The sequence below is a fragment of the Crotalus tigris genome, unplaced genomic scaffold (assembly GCF_016545835.1).
Source record: "Crotalus tigris isolate CLP2741 ecotype Arizona unplaced genomic scaffold, ASM1654583v1 scf7180000017771.5222438, whole genome shotgun sequence".
NCBI lineage: Eukaryota > Metazoa > Chordata > Lepidosauria > Squamata > Viperidae > Crotalus > Crotalus tigris.
The window spans coordinates 1,061,551-1,083,692 of record NW_024096622.1 but is presented as its reverse complement, the minus strand read 5'-3'; the positions used below and the strand labels follow the sequence as shown (position 1 = coordinate 1,083,692).

General features: G+C 33.1%; 1 protein-coding gene across 4 annotated transcripts in view; it reads right to left on the bottom strand.

Moving 5' to 3' along the window:
• Positions 1-300: 300 nt before the first annotated feature.
• FMN1 (formin 1) overlaps positions 301-22,142 on the bottom strand; it is a 132,315-nt gene continuing 110,473 nt past the window's right edge. For all 4 annotated transcript variants that reach the window (XM_039341611.1, XM_039341612.1, XM_039341613.1 and 1 more), the window contains 4 exons: positions 12,849-12,900; positions 11,668-11,817; positions 4,678-4,762; positions 301-3,543 (listed from right to left, as the gene is read on the bottom strand). In XM_039341611.1, coding sequence (XP_039197545.1) covers positions 3,499-3,543; positions 4,678-4,762; positions 11,668-11,817; positions 12,849-12,900 — 332 coding nt within the window. In that variant the 3' untranslated portion in view covers positions 301-3,498. The remainder of the gene's footprint in view (positions 3,544-4,677; positions 4,763-11,667; positions 11,818-12,848; positions 12,901-22,142) is intronic.

Genomic DNA, 22,142 nt, shown 5'->3' with positions numbered 1-22,142 from the left:
ACCAGAGTTGTAATAAAGTCAAGTGGCTTATAAATGTAACAAAAACCCCATAATAACATAAATATAAGGAGAGAAATGTGACTAAAGGGGCAGAGATTCTCTAGAACAATAGGTTAGTTGGTAAAATGGGGACAGTAATTTACTTTGCAGTAAGGACAGCTTTGGCAGGAAGATTAAATCGAGAATCAAGTTATTATTAAAAAAAAAGTACATTCATAAAGACATTATTTCCACAATGCCTTTAACATTTAAAATACTTAGTAAAAGTTTAAAATAAATCAAAACTATACTTTATGATTGGTTTTGGATTTTACTCTACTCCCCAATTTTCAGTATATTTATACGTCTATATTTACTGAACAGCTGATTTGTATCTCATATAGTTTCATATATACCGTTTCCAAAGCCTATAAACTTATAGTACTGAAATATCGTTCATCCAGCTATAAACTGAGATTCTCTAAAGCACATCATAGCAATCCAAGTCAACCAGGACAAAGTATTTCACCTATACATTAGTAGAATAATAGACCCAAATAGCATGGGTAGATATTGGATTCAATTGATGATATGATCCAAATATTCATTAGTTTAGATAAAAGACATAGATTTTCTGGATAAGGACATTCCTTTTCTACAAAATACCTCTTTACTCTTACTTTTCCATTCCAACAACTTGGGTGAAACATGGAAAGTAATACATATAACATCATTTCTTTTATATGAATGAACATCTTACTTTTGTTCTTCTGTATTGACATTTATATAATGCACATTATGATAACATGTCTTTCAGTTTGCAAAATAAACTGATTCATTCTAAAATATTGTAAAATAACATTATGTGGGATTTCATCTATTAGTTGCAAAATATAAACAGAGTTTGGTGTTCTTTTAGTTATGTTAATTTTTTAACTGAAAATGGCCAGCTGCCTTATATTTGCACAGTAAAGAGTAACGGCACTGAATTATACTAAATAAAATTTAATTAACCATTAATTTTCTCTCTTTCTCTCTCCTCTCAGCATAAATTACGTTTTTGCTTTTTATTGTTTTTGATTTTTATTGTTATGTTTTTTTAAACTCCTGTAACAAAGCAAATGTTACCCACTTCTAAATTTGGAATTTTAGGATTGTGAGTTGAAAATTTACAACCAAGAGACTCAGAAGCATTTTGTTAACTTATGAACGTTGACAAATCTTAGAAGCAAAAGATTTGGCATTGTAGGTGGCAAATAAAATAATTTGCAAAGTATGGAATTTATTACATGTGTAATGTACTACTTGATAATTTAGTCAACTTTCACAAAACTAAAAATCTTTATTACATTTTATACAACCCATTTTATTTTTCTCAGTTTATTTTATTTCTTTCTGTTCATGACAGAGAAAAATACGTCATGTTTCTGTTCTAAGAGGAAAATAAAATTTCACTGTTCAGTACCAACATCTACAATAGTTCCCTTTAGGAACTGTTTATCTATTCTACAAATGTCATATTTCAATGGCAATCATAATATATACACTTTAGAGCCCTTTTCTTTAATTGTGGAAAGATAAAAAGGAAGTTACATATTGCATATTTGATTTTTTTACTTTACAATTAGTTAATTACTTTTAAGAAGATATATTGAATAACCATGCATTCATTCCCCAGGTCTTTATTTATCATGCAGGCAATGTTCTTTTTTTTTTTTTACATTTTTTTTTGTAATCCACCACATTTTCTGTGGCTTCATCAAAGGCCAAGACCAATGGACTTTCTTTTTATCTTTAAAAGATAGGACATTCTGAGGAACAAAAATGCTTCTGATCAGGCAAAGGCAAAGGAAAAAAGGAATGGCTGGGAGCAGAGTGGGCACAACTAATGGTCAGCACTTAAATGTCCTAGACCTGAATAGATGCTATGAGGATGACATACCAACAGTCTTTCTACAGTTCCCTATAGTAAAAGAGCTGGAAAACCATGCCACTCAAATTCAGTGGCACGTCTTTCTTTGAGACAAAGAGGGGAAATATTTTGATGCTATCTCTAGCCATAAAACCCTGATTATAGCCACTCAGAGTCGCCTTATCGGTGGGACAGGTAGCATACAACTTTAATAAATAAATAAAATAAAAATTACCACCTTCTGAGTCTATGTTTTCTTCAGCCATTTGGCCTATGCTTCATTATTTTTTTAGTATTCAGCAATTTTTACCTAATTATTATTACAGCCCTTCCTTGTTTAGTGGCAGCTTATAAATAAGTCAGTAGTAATAAATTAAAAAACATCATTTTCTGACTAATATGGGGGCTTATGCCCAAATGTTTGCAATGGACAACACCACATGCCGGTGCGAGAATAATGCTGGCATTGCTGCACAACAAAACTTTACCTAAATGAGGTCGCAGCAACCCAGCAATCTTTGCAATCTCTTTCTCTGTCATGTGCTTTGCTTAGCGACCATTTAGTTTCTGATACAGGACATGAATTGCATTTTAATTTTATTATTTATTCATTTCAATTATAATTTTAATTCTAAGCTGCCCTTCATACAAGTTGTTACAGCATGAAAAATGGGAGATCAATGCTGTATTTCTTCTTAGTCTAGGCAGCGATATATATATAATGTATGTACACAATGTAAGTAGAAAATGTATTTGTATATAAGTGTGCACACTCTGTTCCAGACACATACATACTCACAGAATTATGTAGAAATATCTAAACATTGGTTATATCAAAATGTTAACTGTTAAAGAATATAGACTTTGGTTTAGATTAATTATAAATAATGGAAACAGTTTTTGTACAGCATCCAATTAAATGATTATAAATAATGTATTGTTGAAGACTGCTATCTGGACCTCATCTAGATATGTAAGTTCTTCATATTACCATTCTATCATTAAAATAGCAACAAAACTAAAAATATTAGTCAATACAAGTGCAGCATACATTTTGATATTAGTTCTGTCTCCATATGTGCAAAAACAGTATTTCTATTCCTATTCATAGATTGAGCTTCTTAAAAAAATAATTATAATAAAATATAGAAGATAAACTTAATCGTTTGAATGCCATACAAATAATTTTAAGCAGATCTTTTAAGCAGAACCAATTCAGCAAATCTTCAATATTAACCATCCCCTACATCTGTTGCAGATGATATAAAGCTATTTATTTCCCTGCCTAAAATCCAGATTTGCTGTCTTCCATACTAGTGCACTTTGCATAGAGACGTTCTTCACTTTTAAGAAAACCATTCAGTTTCAAACACATAAGAAACAGTTACTGGGGAACCCTTCCTAATTCCCATGTAAACAAACTCCTTAGCATTCCCTTGCTTGTATAAACCAAGGGATTGAAAAGTCTTTGGTGGATTGTCGGAAGAAAAAAGCAAAACAGAACTTCATCTAAATTAAGGTGCTCCCGAAGGGAAGGGGCTACGTGTAGTATCATCAAGCTCACACTGTCATTGTTTTTTTTTTTGTTGTTGTTCTGGGGTCTTCTTTCAGTTGGGAGTCACATTAGCTTCTTTCTGCCGTAGTCTTTCTTTCTGTTGTTTAAGAGAAAAGGAGTTTATTATCATTCTTTGCTTTAGTTTTTCCATCTGTTTTCAAACTGCAGAAAGTATATGGTTTAGGCCAAAAGAATGGAACAATCTGAAACCAGAGTAGACATTAGCTTCCCCGTCCCTCCATTTGCTTCAGAAAATTAATTCCTGAAGTGCCACACTAAGACAGAAAGGATATGTTTTTAAGTACATGTCAAAAAGCCTGTACAATTAGTCAACAGTCTTTGTCTGTAAAAATTACAAATGTGAAAAAAATGCAGAAATTTAAAAGTGGTAGAAGTGAAGAAAAAAGAAATGATTTGAAGCCAACTACTTGTAGGGATTTTTCATTCCCTTTCCTTTGAAAATGAATATTTTACCCAGTCTATGTGGCAAACTGCATGATAATGTAATTGTAGACCAAACCCAATACAAACTTGATAGCCATACATTATCATACACTATTTTGGATAATTTCTACAAAATTAATTAATAGCAAATTCTCTTTTGATTTCATATACATGCTTGACATCAGTCTGTTCCTCAAATAAATAGCCAAATCTTTATATGTAACAAAGCTTCTACATATATTGTTACTAAATTGGACTCAATTCCCTCTAGCTAGCTGGTACCTGTATTTAGCATCTACATGCAGCAAAAGAATTTTCCATCTGTCTACATAAAAAAGAGAGCAGTCAATACCAGACAAAATCCAGCAACCTAGAACTTGTTCTTAAATAAGTTAAAATGACAAATTTAGAGAGAGTCTTACAGGAATGTGCTGTTAACTATCTTTTCTATCTACAGTGTCATATTCATATTTTAGAAATGGAATCTTGAAAAGCAAAAACAATGTCTGGGATTATTTAATTTATAGAATGCAGCAGGAAAGGATGCCAATACTCAATTAAGATTCAGATTAATATTTTTATACAGAAACATGTTGAGTTAAGATCCACAATGATTTTGTAAATTGGCTCCAGGTCATAATGTCATTGCAGGAAAAATCTTTTAGGAAACCTATCCTTAAATTGAAAATACATACTTGCTTTTCAATAGGTTAATTACATAAGAATTAACTAAAACTTCCAGCTATATTTAAAAGAAAACCAGAATCACAATAAGGACATAACATACCAGACTGGCAGTTGGATTGATTTTCCTAGTTTCCACTTTCTTTTCTGAAGTTAATTTGCTCACTGATTGCTGAGCCATTCGAAGTCTAAAACAAAATATAAGCAAGTATTATTAGAGCTTTAAAAATGATATATGTTCACCAGATAAAAGTTGTTTTCCTAAATAGCTATACTTTATAAAGCAAACACACAGAATCTACACCAATTCTCTTATCTGACAAATTTGGAAAAAATATTATCTAAATTTTTAGGGCTAGTATAAGACCTAACCTACATTAAATACCAGTGAGACTTTTCCTAACAAAATGTCTTTTACTGAGATAATCATTGATCCAACTCCTTAATCATATTAGCACTGATTGGGAACAGTTCCCCAGAGCTTCTCCAATCCAACCTGAAAATACTATGAAATGGTTTGGGGGTGTTTCATTGCAAAGCATGTGTTCCATTACTGAACCATAGTTCTTCTCTTGCAAGAAAGCACTTATCAGGCCAGTATGACCTTCCTTAGGGTCATTATGATGTAGTACTAACTCCAATCAATAATGACATCAAGGTGCAAATCCTGTGAAATGCCAGACATTACATTTTAACATCTCAGTTAGTACTGAAGACATATATTAAATTGTTATACGTTGGCTCTCTTGCTCTTAATTCATGGATTGTTCTTGATCTCTAATGACCATTTTGATGGTGTATCAGTACCAAGTGGTCCACACTACAAACAAATAAACAAACAAACGCTATATATTGCTACTACCTGGCTCACTGAGAGATCAAACTATAATTTTTATCCAACACTGGAATGTCTTGTTGAACAGAGCTGAGTATAAAGAAAATTTCATCCATGGAATTCAGCAACAAAACCTAAGCTTCTTTAATAACTATTTTGGTTGAATCAGCTAGGACTATAATAGACAATCCAAGTTAGTTGGATTACTGTATTATTGCTGTTTAGTGGCACAGAAGCTGAAATAATCTTGGCTAGCTAAATAGTATCAGTTGTCCATTTCTAAGTGACATTTAAAGTAACCCCATAAAAATTCTGATTTATTACAAAACACTGTCAGTCAGTGGCCCAGCAGATTACTTCAAAAATTTCAGCTACTGCAAAATATGGAAACAAGAACTGCAGTGCCAATTAGATACTAATTCAAAAAAGTGCAGAATTGGCTCCTTAATGGTTCCTATATCCTAGAAAACAATGGAAATAAGCAAGACTAGAATTTTCTATGGTAATACAAACAAGCAAACAATTTTCTATAAAAAATTAAACACTAAAACTTTCAGCCCAAATTGTTAATATTTCTATCTAGTTAATTTTGGGGAGAAGCATATTTTTAAATCTAAATGTTTTTATAGTAGGTCAAATAAAAAACACATACATAGTCACTCACACTTATTAGCCAATTCAAGATCATTATAAAAGTACATATTTTGTAATTACACACATTAAATAAAATTGTTTCCGTGTTAACAATATTAACTACCTTTAAAATATATTTTTGCTATTTGCTAGTATAAAATGTTCATCTTTTCAAGAATACATAAGTGTTGTGTCAGGGCTGAGGATGAAAAAAGGCTGCTTACTTAACCCCATGGCCTCCTTTTCATTCAAAGGATCAAGGGAGGAAAGGGTAGGAATTAAGGCATGAAGTGATTTGATACCAAAAGACTGATTTGGTATCAAAGCCAACAGGATGGACCTTCTATAACCAGCTGCTGCCATAAGACCTTCTCAAAACATATTAAATTCCTTATGATTAACAGAATTTGGGATATTGAAAGATTCCAACTATAATTGAGAGCCAATTTTGTGTAGTGGTTAAGCCATCAGGTTAGAAAATAGGAGACTGAGAGTTATAATCTCACCTTGGATATAAAGCTGGGCGAGTGACCTTGGGTCAATCACCTTCTCCTAGCCCTAGGAAAGAGGCAATGGCATAATGTCTGAAAAAAAATCTAACCAAGAAAACTGCAGGGATTTGCCCAAGCAGTTTCTGAGAGTCAGACATGACTGAATGGAAGAAAAGATCAATAACTAGAAAGAGTGCAGAGAAGAGCAACAAAGATTATCAGGGACTGGAGGCTGAAACATATAAGGAACGGTTGCTGGAATTGGGTATGTCTAGTTTAATGAAGAGAAGGACAAGGGATTACATAATAATAGTGTTCCAATATCTCCGGGGCTGCCACAAAGAAGGGGGAGTCAAGCTATTCTCCAAAGCACCTGAAGGCAGGACAAGAAGCAATGGATGGAAACTAACTAGTTTGATGATCATACTTCTATGCACTGCTCAAAGTATGAAAGGGAGGATTATGTTTATCCAGAATCAGGGGAAAGCATAGAAAGCACATGTGCATGGATGCAGAGTCATGGAAGGTCAGCAAGGAAAACACCCAATGTCCCAGGTCATCCAAGAACATGCAGTGTCTTTAGAGAAACACCCAAAAGGAACATATTTAGCTATTTCTGCTTTCTCCTTTCTTATCTATGGTGTCCCAGCCTTTCTTTGTGAAGTCTTTATCTTACGTGTGTCAGTTTTGCTGGGTGAATTGCTTATGTAACCAACAAGTATAAACATAGGAATTTCCTGTTATTCGGGGCTTCTCTCTTTTGGAGGAGCCCATCTTTGTTCAGCTGAATAAAAATGTAAAAGGCAACTTCTGCTTTCCTGTATTTTTTTTTTACCAAGCAACACCTCAGATCCTGCACAACAAATCAAAGAGAGAAGCAACCTAGAACTAAGGAGAAATTTCCTGACTGTTAGAACAATTGATCAGTGGAACAACCTGTCTCCAGAAGTTGTGAATGCTCCAATACTGGAAGTTTTTAAGAAGAGATTGGACAACCATTTGTCTGAAATGGTATAGGGTTTCCTGCCTGAGCAGGGGGTTAGACTAGAAGACCTCCAAGGTCCCTTCCAACTCTGTTATTCTATTCTATCCTATAGTATAATATCCTTTGTTAACAATTTTTTTTTAAAAAAAGTGTTCTTAGCTTCTTCAGGGTATGTTTAATAAATACAGAAATAATTAATTTTTATTTGGCATTTATTACTGCATACTTAATGCTTGCTTCAAATGATTTTCAGTGTGTGGGTAAGTGCACAATTACTTTTGAAAATGCATATACATCAATATTATTATAGGCTGAGTACATGCATAACATCAAACCATGATTTGTCACCATGGGAATAAATTTATAGGAAACAAAGCAAGTATAACAAAAATAAGTCAATTTTGTAATTAACGACATATTTTATATCATCAATTCCAAACCAGGTTTGCAGAATAACCTAATTTAGTGTTTTTCAACCTGACAACTTAAGATGGGGTGGACTTTAATTCAATTCCCAGAATTCCCCAGCAGGCCACCATCCAGTTAAAATCCATCCATTTTAAAGTTTCCAAGTTTGAGAAACATTGGACTAGATTGTTATAGGTGATATATGGAGGAATGGACATATATCATGCTGGAATATGATATTTTAGAATTTTCTTTGATATTCATATGGTAATATGAATGGAATTTGAGTTGTTTCTAAGCAATGTTTTGTCTATGGAACAATTTTGCTCACAACAGAAGGCTTGGTGAAAAAGAATTATGTTTTTTAAACATAATGCTACTGCCTCTTTTCTGATAGCTCCTGCCTCTCTTTAGTATGCTGGATTATTTTTCTCTAGAGCACAGGAGAGGGGAGTAAAACATTTTTCTCCACTTGGGCAGATGGAAACTTGAATACTTACCTATCTTAAAAAAAAATCCACAAAGAATAGAAAACCATCACACTGAACTCATTGTTTCTTCTTCTGTATATTTTTTTCCTTCCTAGCATTTTCCCACAAGTGCAAAAAATAAAACTTTAGCTGCATGCTAATGTTATCTAAGTATTCATATTCTAAATATCAGCAATTATCTAAAGCTTCATATTTATATAAATGTACATTCAAACTCTGGACATTTGCTGCAGTGGTCAAACCTATGAAATCACGTGAGGTTGAAAGAAAGTGCAGACTGGGACAATTTTGTTGAAAGATGGAAAGATACAAAATGTGCTCACAACTTTGATCTTTAAATTCTATATCTCACTGTTTCTCAACCACAACAACTTTAAGACATGTGGATTTCAACTTCCAGAAGTCATGATTCTGGGAGTTGAGGTTCACCCAACTTAAACTTGCTGAGGTTGAGGTTGATGAGCCGAGATGGTGCAGCAGTTAGAGTGCAGTATTGCAGGCCACTTTAGCTGACTGTTCAGCAGGTCAGCGGTTCAAATCTCACTGGCTCAAGGTTGACTCAGCCTTCCATCCTTCCAGGGTAGGTAAAATGAGGACCCAGATTGTTGGGGGCAATGTAATATATATATATATATATATATATATATATATATATATATATATGTAGGTCTTTGGTTGTTCGGGTTTTCTCCCACATAAAATTGGAAGTGTCTTGGCGACGTTTTGACGAAGTCCCATTCGTCATCTTCAGGCTGGTGTTTTCAGCTTCGTGCAGCAATGTGTGGTCTTAAAAGGAAGAAACAGCTAAGACCACACATTGCTGCTCGAAGCACGAAGCTGAAAACACCAGCCTGAAGATGACGAATGGGACTTCATCGAAACGTCGCCAAGACACTTCCAATTTTACGCGGGAGAAAACCCGAACAACCAAAGACCTACATACAAACACCCGCGAAAACCTCAGAAAACATATATATATATATTGCTTACTGGTGTACACCGCTTAGAGAGTGCTTGCACTTAAAAGCGGTATATAAGTCTCATAAATAAATAAATAAACACTTGCTGTAAAAGAGAGGAACAATACAGATGGAGTTTCTTAATTAATTCCTAATTAATCCAACTGAACGACACTGTTTATATTAGTAACCTTTTAAAGAATCAATTATCAGTTACTTGAAAGGAAGTCCTGATGAGGATTTGGTTGTGTTTTTCCTGACTTCATGTGACTGCTGGTGGTAGCGATGAAATCTTTGTATGCCATTTCAAGGGCAAATTGGAAATAGCTTCTATATTATGGGTAATTTCAAGTCTTAAGAGGACTTTCTCTTCTCTGACATTTTCTTTCTGAGCAGAAAAAAATGTGACTGCTGCTTAAGATTGCTGCTTGTGATGAAAGACACCAATGACCCACAATGTTTGCACACCTCTTTGTATAAAAAGTATAGTAATTTACTGAATTATCCACATCTGCATCTAATTTAAAATAGCTTGCTTAAGCAAATTTATGCTTCTAGTGTTGGACAATTAACATTGTTATTATGTTGAATGCCAACTACTATGTGGCAAGTTATTCATTTAGGCCCAAGAATAGTAATGTAGTCTTTGCTTGTTTAATATAAGGAACACACCACACACATACACACATGTTTTAAATGTTTAGAATAATTGTTAGCCTCCATCCAGCTTTTCACTAAATGTCACACGAGGAAAGAGATGCTTGCCTGAAAAAATTGTGTTCATTCCCAGCAAGCTACTATATTCCTTACTTTGCATTTCTGTGGCACATAATCTCATAATATTTTGCTTTTCATTTCCTGTATTAAAATAGAAGCTGGTGTATATTTAACAATAGAATCTGTTGGGTTTGGCAACAAATATACCAAAATAAATATTCAAGAATGTTAGAACTGAACTCAACACTATCATTTTATAGTTTCCTTTTATTTTATTACTAATTTGAATTATGTTATTTATTAGTCTATTTGCTCAGATCTTTTGTTACCTGTATGCTTCAAAAGTTGATTACAAACAATATAATTTATTAGGAAGCATAATGTATAACAGAGGTTTTTAGTTTTTTTCTAGCAACACCACTTTTTTAAAAAAATCCCATTACCCCTGATCAAGTGTCAAAGTTCAAAGGATAGAAAACTGGCTGAGTTAAAGGAACTTTTTAATGTGTGTATTAGTCTCTCACAGAACCACAACAAATTCTTGCAAAAACCCATGGGGTTCCATAGAACATAATTTAAAATAAAAGGAAGGAAGGAAGGAAGGAAGGAAGGAAGGAAGGAAGGAAGGAAGGAAGGAAGGAACACTATACATACTAGAAAGTTGCATTCTGGACAAATGAAACCTACTCCAAAATAATATAATGTGGAGTGGTCCAGGAGTATAGGTTTCTAGCCATGTATTCTTCTAGAATATTTATCCCATTTCCCTTCTCTAGACCCATTCCATGATTACTAAGCATTTTCAGTCATCATTAGGCTGGGTTCAGGAAGAAGGAGCGTTCCATTTCTGCAAACTTTCAAATCAATCCCAACCTGTTTTCTGATGAATGAGTATGGGATTAATTTGGCTGTATAAGAAGTGAGAGTCATATAAGTGAATTCAATAGGAGGGAGAAGTAAATTGAAATTTAGTAAGACTGGAAAACAATGTTATAATATGTAATTTAAAATTTATTATATTTTTAACGTGTTAACTAAAAATTAATAAAATCAGGAAATGATGGGACATGCCATGGCATGGAATTTGAGCTACACAGCAAGATACCCAAAAATAATCCTGTAAATTCAGTATAGGATTTTGACACTGTGCTAAATGTGGTCTGAATCCCATAGGTTTCCCTTTGATGCAAGTGTGGACATATTAACTTCACTTTTATTTGTTAGTGCTGTCTGCAACACCAATATTGCCTCACTTAAAGTTGTCCAACATGAAAATGCAAAGAAAAGCAATCTGTTCCAAATTAGCACAGCTCCTTTTTCATTTTACTAGCTACCAAATGGAAGGGGTTAAGAAAGTGTAATTAATCAGATTATGTGTTTATCTTTTTGTGGAGACAACATCCCTTTGGTCAATTTTCCTAGGCACCCTGAGGGAATAATCTTTCCTTGAGGTCCATTTGATCTCAAAGAAAACAGTGACGCCTGAGAAATACAGGAGTATAATTTGTTGAGTTTGAAAATGAACAGCTCCCCAGACTTCTAAAATAATATTAATGGCTTTATTAGAACCTTACCTTTCTTTGGAAATGTCTTTGTTCTCCCGTTTCCAAGTAGTCTTAAAGTCACTGCAGAACTCATACCAAACCATGAAAACATAATTCGGCGTGGTCTCCTTTTCACCAGATTTTGGCTTTATTCCATAATATCTCACCATTTCTTCAAAGCTGGATGATGTACAAGGGAAAAGATGGATAAATGTAAACTCACTGGGAAAATTCAATGGCAAGTTTGCTAGCACAGATTTCTGACTAGAAATTAAAAAAGAAATCAGGTACAACCAAAAACTGTACCACATATAAAGACCAGATGCAATATAATATATATTATAGTTTTTATTGCATCAGCTACCAAAGTGATAGAGTCTACATAAGCAATATGTAGAAAAAGCAAAAAAAGGTAAGATCTGAGAATGAATCACATTTTAAAAACAATTGTTTAGGGAAATGGCACTGAATTGTACCATTGTACATTCCCCCAATAAATCTCTAAATAATAGACTATTAACTCAAAGTCGTGGCAACCTCTCCCTAACTGAAGGTTTGCAGGTATTAATATAATGAAAATACATTATTTGTTCCAGAGCTAGCACCAGAAGATTGTGACCACTGGAGTTTGTGTCTTCCAAGCAAGTTGGAACAACAGGGATAAAGATGAGGTGAACTTATCAAGGGTATATTGCTTAAGGACAATTTAAGAGTTAAATTGGGGGGCACTGAGATCTAGAATTAAGTTTCTTATACTGAAGAAGGATATGGCTGGTGAAACTATGCATATGTAAAGCTTCAATGGACATTTTGCAAGGTTTTGGATTTTTGACCTGAAAGAAGACTAAAATATTCTTAAATGATCTTTTGGACAAATAGTAAGCTTATCATATAGTATTGTGCCCTGACTTCTGTTTTCTTCAAAAAAGTGACAGAATACTTCCCATGTTTTTAATAAAACAACCTTTCTTTCATGTGAAAAGAAAGCTGTTACAGGAAAACTACATCTTTCACTTTAACTCAGTCCTGTTGGATTTCTCTGTGTACTGTATATATTTTCATCTATAATTTAATCTCCCCACACAAGCTCTAACTGTATGAAAATACTGAAAAGTGTAACATGCATTTGAAGAAAGAATCCCAATCTTAATCCTAATTAAAGATATTTCTGAATTTATAATGCACAGAGTTAAGAAAACTAAAGAGCTTACCACTTTTGTGCATTGTCCAGGAGACTTTCCTCTTCCTTATGTTCTTCTACAGCTGCAAAAAACATTTTAAAATAATTTTAGAAACCTGAATGTGTGCTACATTTCAAGTGTTTTATAATTTCACCCTGCTCATAGAAAAAGGCATATTTGGAATATTAATATATGAATTGTAAATTAAGAAATTATGTCATCCTTGTAAACATTGTAGGGAAGAACACTGACTAATTGCCCTAAAAATATTCCATAAATACAGAACTGGTGTAATTGACTAAAACACTTTTAGAACAAAAGTATATGCTATTCTTACGATGATGAAGGGACTATTTGTGAGGAGATGCTGTACAGACCAATAATAAAGCACTTATTTTTGTTGTGTTACAAAGATGCTTTATTTACAGTGAAGGTATGCACAATTCACAATGATTTTGGTCTCCTTGTAGCTAATAGATTCCATATATTGTCCAGTTAATGGCTTTTTTAATCCATGGAGGACATATCCAACAAAAGAGATATTTGCCTGTATTTGTAGCTGTATCCCAGAATTACTGTACCTCAGGGTTTGTAGCTCAGGCTGAAACAACCAAGCTCAGAGAGCACCAAGAAATTTTAAAGGAAAAATATTTAGATGTTCAGGACCAAAGTTATCATACAAAAATATTTCAGATCCTGACAAGAAAGTTTACTTACACTTCTGTCTAGACTTCATTTACTCAGATCTTATCCATTTTGATTCCCAACATACAGATATATATCCTGGAAATTTTTTTGTGGAATTATAATGAAACATTTCCTACCAGGTGGCCAGAGATGATATTGATAGTGCTACATAGCTGAATTTCACAAAATATATGACCCATATATATGACAACTCTTCCCGTGTTTCCAAGGTTACTATAGACTAAATCTAGAAATCTATACTGATGACAAATTCCATAAAGCTTAGCTGTGTGAACCAGAGGTAGTTTACAGGTAAGAAATAGAGTCAATTATTAATCCAATTGTAATAGCTACAATTATCTAAACCATAATAAAAATGATGCTCTGTACACTTATGTATTCACCCTATTTCCAATAGCTTCAAATGGTTTCTAATATATAGACATTGATAAAATCAGGCTTAAGAAACTCTTAGTAAACTTGTGACTTGTTTTGTTTTCAATTTTGTATGTTATTCAGTGTTCCTTTGGTAGAAAGATAGCCATATAAATATCCTTAATAAATGAATAAATAAAATTAAGTTTGATAATGTATAAATGAGACTGGCTTAAATACAAAGTTGCTTTATGTAGGGTCAGAATTACAAGATTGTTCACCATATTTCTCCTTTTTCAGTGCAATCCCTGTTTTAATCTGATTAGATGTTAGCCCTTTGAGGTAGACTAGACTTGGAAACCAAAATTAAGAAGACCAAAACTGTTTTTATTTTTCTCTTTTATGGTGATTTATGTTTCTCCCTCCCTGTCTTTATCTATAAAGATAAAGGGGGTAGAGTTTAATCTGAGACATTTTCTCAAACTTCATTTCTGCTTTGGATTCAGATTTCTCTTATCTGAATGTTGCTTAGTTGCAGGTCTTCCTCCTGATTTTCAAGGTTATTCTAACAGTCCATTACATTAGAATTCAGGCCTGCCATCTCCAGTATCTCTCAGGAGAAACATCTTAGTGCCATCAGATTAGGAATTTTATAGACACCTTGAACAACTGGAAGGCAAAAAAGTGGGTTGCCATTCTCCATGGCCAATTTAGTTAAAATCTTTTTTCAACCCAGATTAGTTTGGTCTATTTAACAAACTTATGGAAGTAAACTATTTTTAAGTTATATATAAATATTTTTATACATGGGCTTGCAAATCGTAAAGTGTTACTTGTCCTTACACTTGAGATATTTTGGAAAATATCTTGACATTTTTCAACTACATGAGGCATGAAAGTTCAAATAACATTTTAAAATAACCCCAAAATACTGATTATATTTATACATTCCACCCATAGAACAAATCCAATTGTTTATTATCAGAGGTAATACAAGGAAACCAAGAAATTATGTTCTGTTTAAAAATGGATAATGTTGCCTATAAATTTGTCAAAATTGTGTTGAAGGTCAGTTTACTAGGCAATTATAGCAATGAAGCCAACTAAGTCAGATATTATATAATTCATTTTTCTTGGATATGTTTGTATATCAACAGAAAAAAGCTTTTCAAAGTTTGTTTTTTATATACTCAAGAAATGGAACATATTTTAAAATGTGTTTCAGTTCATATCCTCTTTTGAAATATAATACCAAAATAGATTGAGACCAATCATAGTATATGTCTCAAAACTCAGTATTTTTCTGGGAAACAACTCCAAAAATAATTTTTTCAAATATGATTCTCCTGCATACACATTATTAATCAATCATTATACCCCAAATGTGGTTAAACATGATAACTTTTAAAACATAGTATTGTTTAACATAATAAAAAAGAATATTTTTCATTTGCTTTATTCCAAAGAAAACAGAAAGAGTAATCTTTCTGAGATTGCTAAATACAGGCAAACAATTTAAGAAACTGGAAAATTGGTTTTAATCCCTTTTAAACAGAATATATATGAAACCAATCTGTTCAGCTTTTGAAAAAATAAACCAGACAGACTACACTTATAAAGATGAAGGATTTTTTAATGGAGGCAGTGGGATGGGGTGGGCTTAATGTGTTCAGAAGTATGATGAATTATGGTTAATAAGAATAGGAAACAGGTCATTTGTAAAACAGGAAACTGTCACAAATACTGAGCAAATAAGTATATTGGGTAATAGAGTTGCAAAAATTAATAACTGTACATGAACCCAACTTTTAAAAAAGCTTATGGATGTGGTTATTTGAGTTCTTTTCAGAAAGAACAGCATTATTTCCTCCTGTGGGATGCTTAGAATGATTTATGGAGTTGAGGTTATATTTTATAAACTGAACTTAGTAAAGATTGATTTCATACAATCAGGTAAAGCTTTAGGAATATAATATGTGCAACAGCCTCTCACACTTAAGGTAAATTTTCTAGAGTGCTGGAATGGAGAACGGATTAAAGAATTCTCTTCCTTCATTATGACATTTTCCTTTTACAAATAAACATTTCTGGTGGTCAGGAGCATAGGTTCATTTTAAAGGCATAGCAGGAAAATGCCAAAATTGAAATTAATTTTCTATGGATTTGTGTAGACTTTTTCACACTGTGAACTGCTTCATCTCATTATTCTTTTATTACCTCTCTATTGCTGGTAATGAATTATTCTGCCATATAGTCTTTTAGATCAGAATTAGCATTGGAATTGGAGAGTTTGTGACAGACATTGAAGGTATAAGAATAAATATATGTGCATTTTATATGGATCACATCTGTTTCTTTGCAAAAAAAATTGAAAAAATAATAAGAATTACAATATAATAATATGGCAAAAGTATTTTTTTAAATTTTGTAATTTAATATTTTAAAAATGAAAGAGAAGGAACAGCGTCTATGTATAGTTCAGTGTTAGAAAAGTATTGTAGTAGGTTTTGGTTCAGTAAAATTGTCAAACTTTAAATTCTTATTTGTATACCAAATTAGAGTATGGACAAATGTTTCTACTATTGGTTAGTCTATATATAAATATCAAAACAATAAATGTTTTCATAAACAAGGATGGTAAATAATACAATTTCACTGAAAAGATAGATACTTCTTCATCCCAATATGATAAATCTGTATAAAACCCATTCTCATATGAGGAAATTCCCCAACTTAGTGGTCATGGAGAGTAAATAATCTGAAGCTGAGATGGACATTACTCGGAGTTGGTTAGAATCACTGTCCTGAGTTGGTTTGAATAGAGAAGTCAAATAAATGAAATTAAAAACAATTAATTAGATTTAGTTACATTATACTTCATCCTTCTCCAAGTTGATGGAAAATTCTACTTGTTGAATCAATACATCTGAAGGAGTCAGAATGGGAAAGGTTGGTTTAACTTTGCCCTTTTAATACTTTTTTGATCCTGTGTTTACAATTTTTCATTTATTTTGATCCTGTGTTTACAATTTTTCATCTATTTAATCATATGTAAATGCAAAACATCTCTGAAACTTGCAAATGAAATATCAAATAGATTCCTAACCGACTTTGAGATCCAAAATGTAGAGGAGGGAACTACAGGAAAAGCTATACTAGATTTAATTCTTACTAATAGAGAAGAAGTGATGGAGTTGAAATTGCCAGAACTTTGGGCGAATCATATTGGAATTCAATATAATACAAACACAAGCAACAGAACATAATACAGCCAGTTTCTTAAACCTTAAAAGAGTTGAATTTAATAAACTCAGAGAGAACCTAAGAAAAATTCCATGGATGAAAATCCTGGAAAACAACTCAAGAAGCATAGAGAACTCTGAAAAATATGATCATAAAATCTCAGTCCAGAACAATACCACTGAAAAAGAAAAACAAGAAATCCAAGAAGAAACCAGCATGGTTGCACAAAGATCTCTCTGATAAGCTGAAAGACAAAAAGGACAAATACAAAAAATGGAAAGAGGGACACATAACTAAGGCAGAATACCAGAATGTAGGCCGAATCTGCAAAAATGAAGTCAGGAAAGCTAAGGCTCAGAATGAACAAAGACGTGCAACAAAAGTCAAAGATAATAAAAAAGTTTCTTTTAACATATAAATAACAAGCAAAAAGTCAAGGAAACAGTAGGTCCACTTAAGAGAGAAGATGGCAAGGAAATAACAGGCAATAGAGAGAAAGCACAGCTGCTTAACTCATTCTTTGCATCAGTCTTCACGCAAAAAGAAACGAGAGCTCAACTTACCAAAAACCTAACTGTAAAAGACAGACTAGAAATAAAAATTAAAATAAGCAAGAAAATGGTTAGAGAACACTTATCTGATCTTGACAAATATAAATTACCAGGACCTGATGGTCTACATCCCAGAGTTCTCAAGGAGCTGGCAGATGTTATCTCAGAACCATTGTATTATATCTTTCAAAAATCCTAGAACACTGGAGAATTACCTGAGATTGGAAAAGAGATGATGTAGTTCCCATCTTCAAAAAAGGGGAAAAAATAAACCCAGGAAACTACAGACCAATCAGCCTAACATCAATACCTGGGAAGATACTGGAAAAGATAATCAAAAAAACAGATCTATGAACATCTAGAAACAAAGTTATAACTAAAAGCTAGCATGGGTTTGTTAAAAACAGATTATGCCAACTAATCTTATTTCATTCTTTGACAAAGTGACTAAATTAGTAGTCCAGTGAAATGCTGCAGGCCTAATATACTTAGATTTCAGCAAGGCATTTGATAAAGTAGACCATAACCTACTTCTTGGTAAGCTAGAAAAATGTGGGAGCAAAAGACTCCACTGTCTTGTGTCTTATTTTCATTTTTTTTATCAGTTCAGCTTTCTTGTTCTTCAATAAACAGCTCCCGTGTTCGGCCTGTCAAAGAGCAAGGTAGGTCTGCCTTTTTTTTAAAAGTGGGGAAATATACACCTTTCTTTCTTGGGCTAATGGCCTCTTTCCTCTCTTTTCTTTCAGAGATCCATTTTACACCCCTTTCCTTGCCTGAAGTCTGAAACAGTATCATAAAATGGTAAGTCTACCATCTTATTTTGTTACACGTACAAATTAGATCTTACAGTTAAAGGGACAGAAGTGGAAAAAAATTTCTGGGGGTAATAACGATTGACTAAAGCAGCTTCAAGGGTAATTGATTCAGGACGCTATGAGGAAAAATCTATGCATGGAGGTCTAAGAGACTTTGTTAGATTTGTACATCATGAATCAGCGGATTCGGACTCAGCATGGCAGGTGCACTAGTTCCCTCCAGAAATTCAAAAAGGTCTTGACAGACTTGATCAATGGGCCCTATCCAACAACATGAAATTTCATGTGTAGAAAAGCAAGGTTTTACACTTAGGCAGGAAAAACCAAAGGTACAAGTACAGATTAGGTGAAACCTGGTTCAAAAACAGTAATTGTTGGAGTCCTAGTGGATGATTGCTTAAACATGAGCCAGCAGTGTGCGACAGCCACCAAAAGAGCTAATACAATCCTTGGCTGTATAAATAGAGGCACAGAATCAAAATCACGTGAAATATTAGTACTGCTTTATAAAGCCTTAGCAAGGCCACACCTGGAAACTGCATCCAGTTTTGGTCACCACATTAAAAAAGATGTTGAGACTTTGGAAAAAGTGCAAAGAACAGCAACTAAGATGATTAAAGGCCTGAAGAGTAAAACATATGAAAAATGGTTGCAGGATTTGGGTTTGGCTAGTCTAGAGAAAAGAAGGACTAGGGGTGTCATGATAGCAGTATTCCAGTATTTGAAAGGTTGCCACAAAGAGAAGGGGGTCAACTTATTTACCAAAGCACCAGAAGGCAGGACAAGAAAGAATGGATGGAAATTAATCAAGGAGAGAAGCTACCTGGAACTAAGGAGAAACTTCCTAACAGTGAGGACAATTAACCAGTGGAACAGCTTGCCTTCAGACATTGTAGGTGCTTCTTCACTGGAGGTTTTAAAGAAGAGACCGGACAGTCACTTGTCTGAAATGGTATAGGGTCTCCTGCTTGAGCAGGGGGTTGGACTAGATGACCTCCAAGGTCCCTTCCAGCTCTATTCTGATTGATCAATTGTCATTCTCCCAAACTTTGGGTTGGAATGGGTTTCATCCTTTTAAAGAATTACATCTGTTTGAGGAATTGTCTTTTCCAGAAATATATAATCTGTGCCTTTTACTGCTTTTACATTTATTTAATGTTGCATGTTGTCTTTTGGAGTTCAATAACCTTCTAAACCCATAATTAATGAATTATGTAATTAATATTTATAAGTAATATAATATAAGTAATATAATGTATTTTTCACTGTCAAAGAAAACACCTTTTAGGCTTTTTTTGCTTCTCAACCACTAAATTGTCATGAATACACTTATGTGTTAACTACATTTTGTAATATACTATAATACTAAAAACTATAGATGAAAATTTCTGTAAATCTAAAGAGTTTGAATCTGAAGTCCCAACTGGCCAGCAACCAATTTTCATTCATGAACAAGAAAATTTAGCTCCACAAATAAATAGTTTTCAGCAAGGAGGCTTATAAGAGCCGAGGTGGTGCAGCAGTTAGAGTGCAGTACTGCAGGCCACTTCAGCTGACTGTGTTCAGCAGGTCAGCGGTTCAAATTTCACCGGCTCAAGGTTGACTCAGCCTTCCATCCTTCCGGGGTAGGTAAAATGAGGACCCAGATTGTTGGGGGCAATGTAAAAATATATATATATATATATATATATATATATATATATAATAATATATATACACACACACAAACACACACACACACACACACACACACATTGCTTACTGGTGTACACCGCTTAGAGAGTGCTTGCACTTAAAGCGGTATATAAGTATCATAAATAAATAAATAAATAAATAAATATTGAGTAGTCGTTCTGTGGATAATTACAATAAATAATCTATCCTAGATCAGCAAACAACATCATAAGGGTTGGTTTTCTATACACTTTCCAACACTTAAGGAGAACCATGGAAATGAATCTGCATAAAAATATGTTAAAAATTATCTTTACTTTAAGAAAATTCAATAAAGCCTATTCATTTGGAACAGAATTCTATACATTATCACAAATAATTCTGATGTGAATTGGGATCATTTCTACTTCCCAAAGTAATTCTAAATTTATTTGAAGAAAATTATGTGCTAATTTCAAAGCAAATAGAAGGTACAGTCTGCTATTTTAAAGTGGAACATCCGACTCACTGCATTTCTGTTACTTAAGTATATATTTTATAGAGATTACATTTAGAACTATTATTTATATTGATTTTGTGAGTTTTTGCTTTCAATAACAACTGCTTGAAAAAAAGGAAACATCTATATTATCACATCCAAATAAGAGTTGTGATATTCCAGGATATTTGTTCTATCTCTGGCAATTCTAATATTTTTCCAGTTGCCTGCAGCTGTTGTAATTCATGGGTATGGAAAGAAAGAGAAAAATGCCTGTGTATGGAGCTATGAAAATCATGAAGACAATAAATGTTTGGTTATCCCTGGAATTTTAAAAACATGGAAATTATGTTTTTTTAAACTACTCGTTGTCTCCCTAAAACACAGATCATAGATAAAAAATAATGCACTCTGAAGCATATTCCCAATGATTCCAAATGACTATTTTATTTTGTTTTTATCACTAATGAAAAATATTCACTAACTGAAATAGTAATTTAGCATATCGTGCATTGCTTGACAGTCATCCAGGAGTTTCTTCCCAAGACTGTTCCTTTAAAAATAAAAACAGCTGCTCTTGATATGGTAGCATCTTCTGCCTTTTCTGTAACAAATCACTTAAAGTTCTTTTTACATGGCGGTTATATTGAATATTATGTACAATAGAGGTCTTAGTGTACCAAGAGACTGAAAAATAGATCTTCAGTAAAATGAATAATTCAAACCCTCTTATAGGAGAAAACAATGCTTAAAAAGAAAAGCAGTGCTTTTCCAGCATTTACAAACTTAGAAAGTTGATAAAAAGTGCATTTTTTGGTATTATATTTTTAAAAAAGATTATCTGGGGACATTGCTATTTTGTTGATGAATCTCAAAAGTTTGCATTCAGCTTGATTATCTGTGAGTTGCCCTAAGAAAGTTACAACATAATATATAACATTTTTATGTTGGAATGGAGAGAAGCATTGGTTGAAATGTGCTGTTTTTACTTTCTCCTCTGAAACCATCATTATTATTGCTACTGAAGAGCAATTTTGCTTGTATATCTTGATTAATTTCAAATAAAAAAACTATTTGGGGAGTAGTAAGAGGTAAAAAGTAAGTGGCTTGAACTCCACTCAATGGAAAATTATTAAATTAAAAAATCTGTCTATTTTTCCATTCTGCAATTTAATATCCAATAATATCTGCGACAATATTGTCATGGTTAATCAAGAAATATGAAAAGCAGAATGATAGTATTTACAGAATTCTAAGTTGAATGAAGAAAATTACCAAGAGTATGTATATTGGCAAGCTAGGTATGCAAAAGCATGTAATTATGCATACCATAATTATATAATTGTATAACTCTAAGCATGCATTTTTAGAATGAAATTGCACTGCTTTTCAAAGGAGATAGTTCCAGGGTTGTACTATAAAACATTTTCTACAATTACCAGGGAATCTGCTGAAAGAGTGACACCCCTGTAAAAAAGTACAGTCTATAGAGATTATCCAC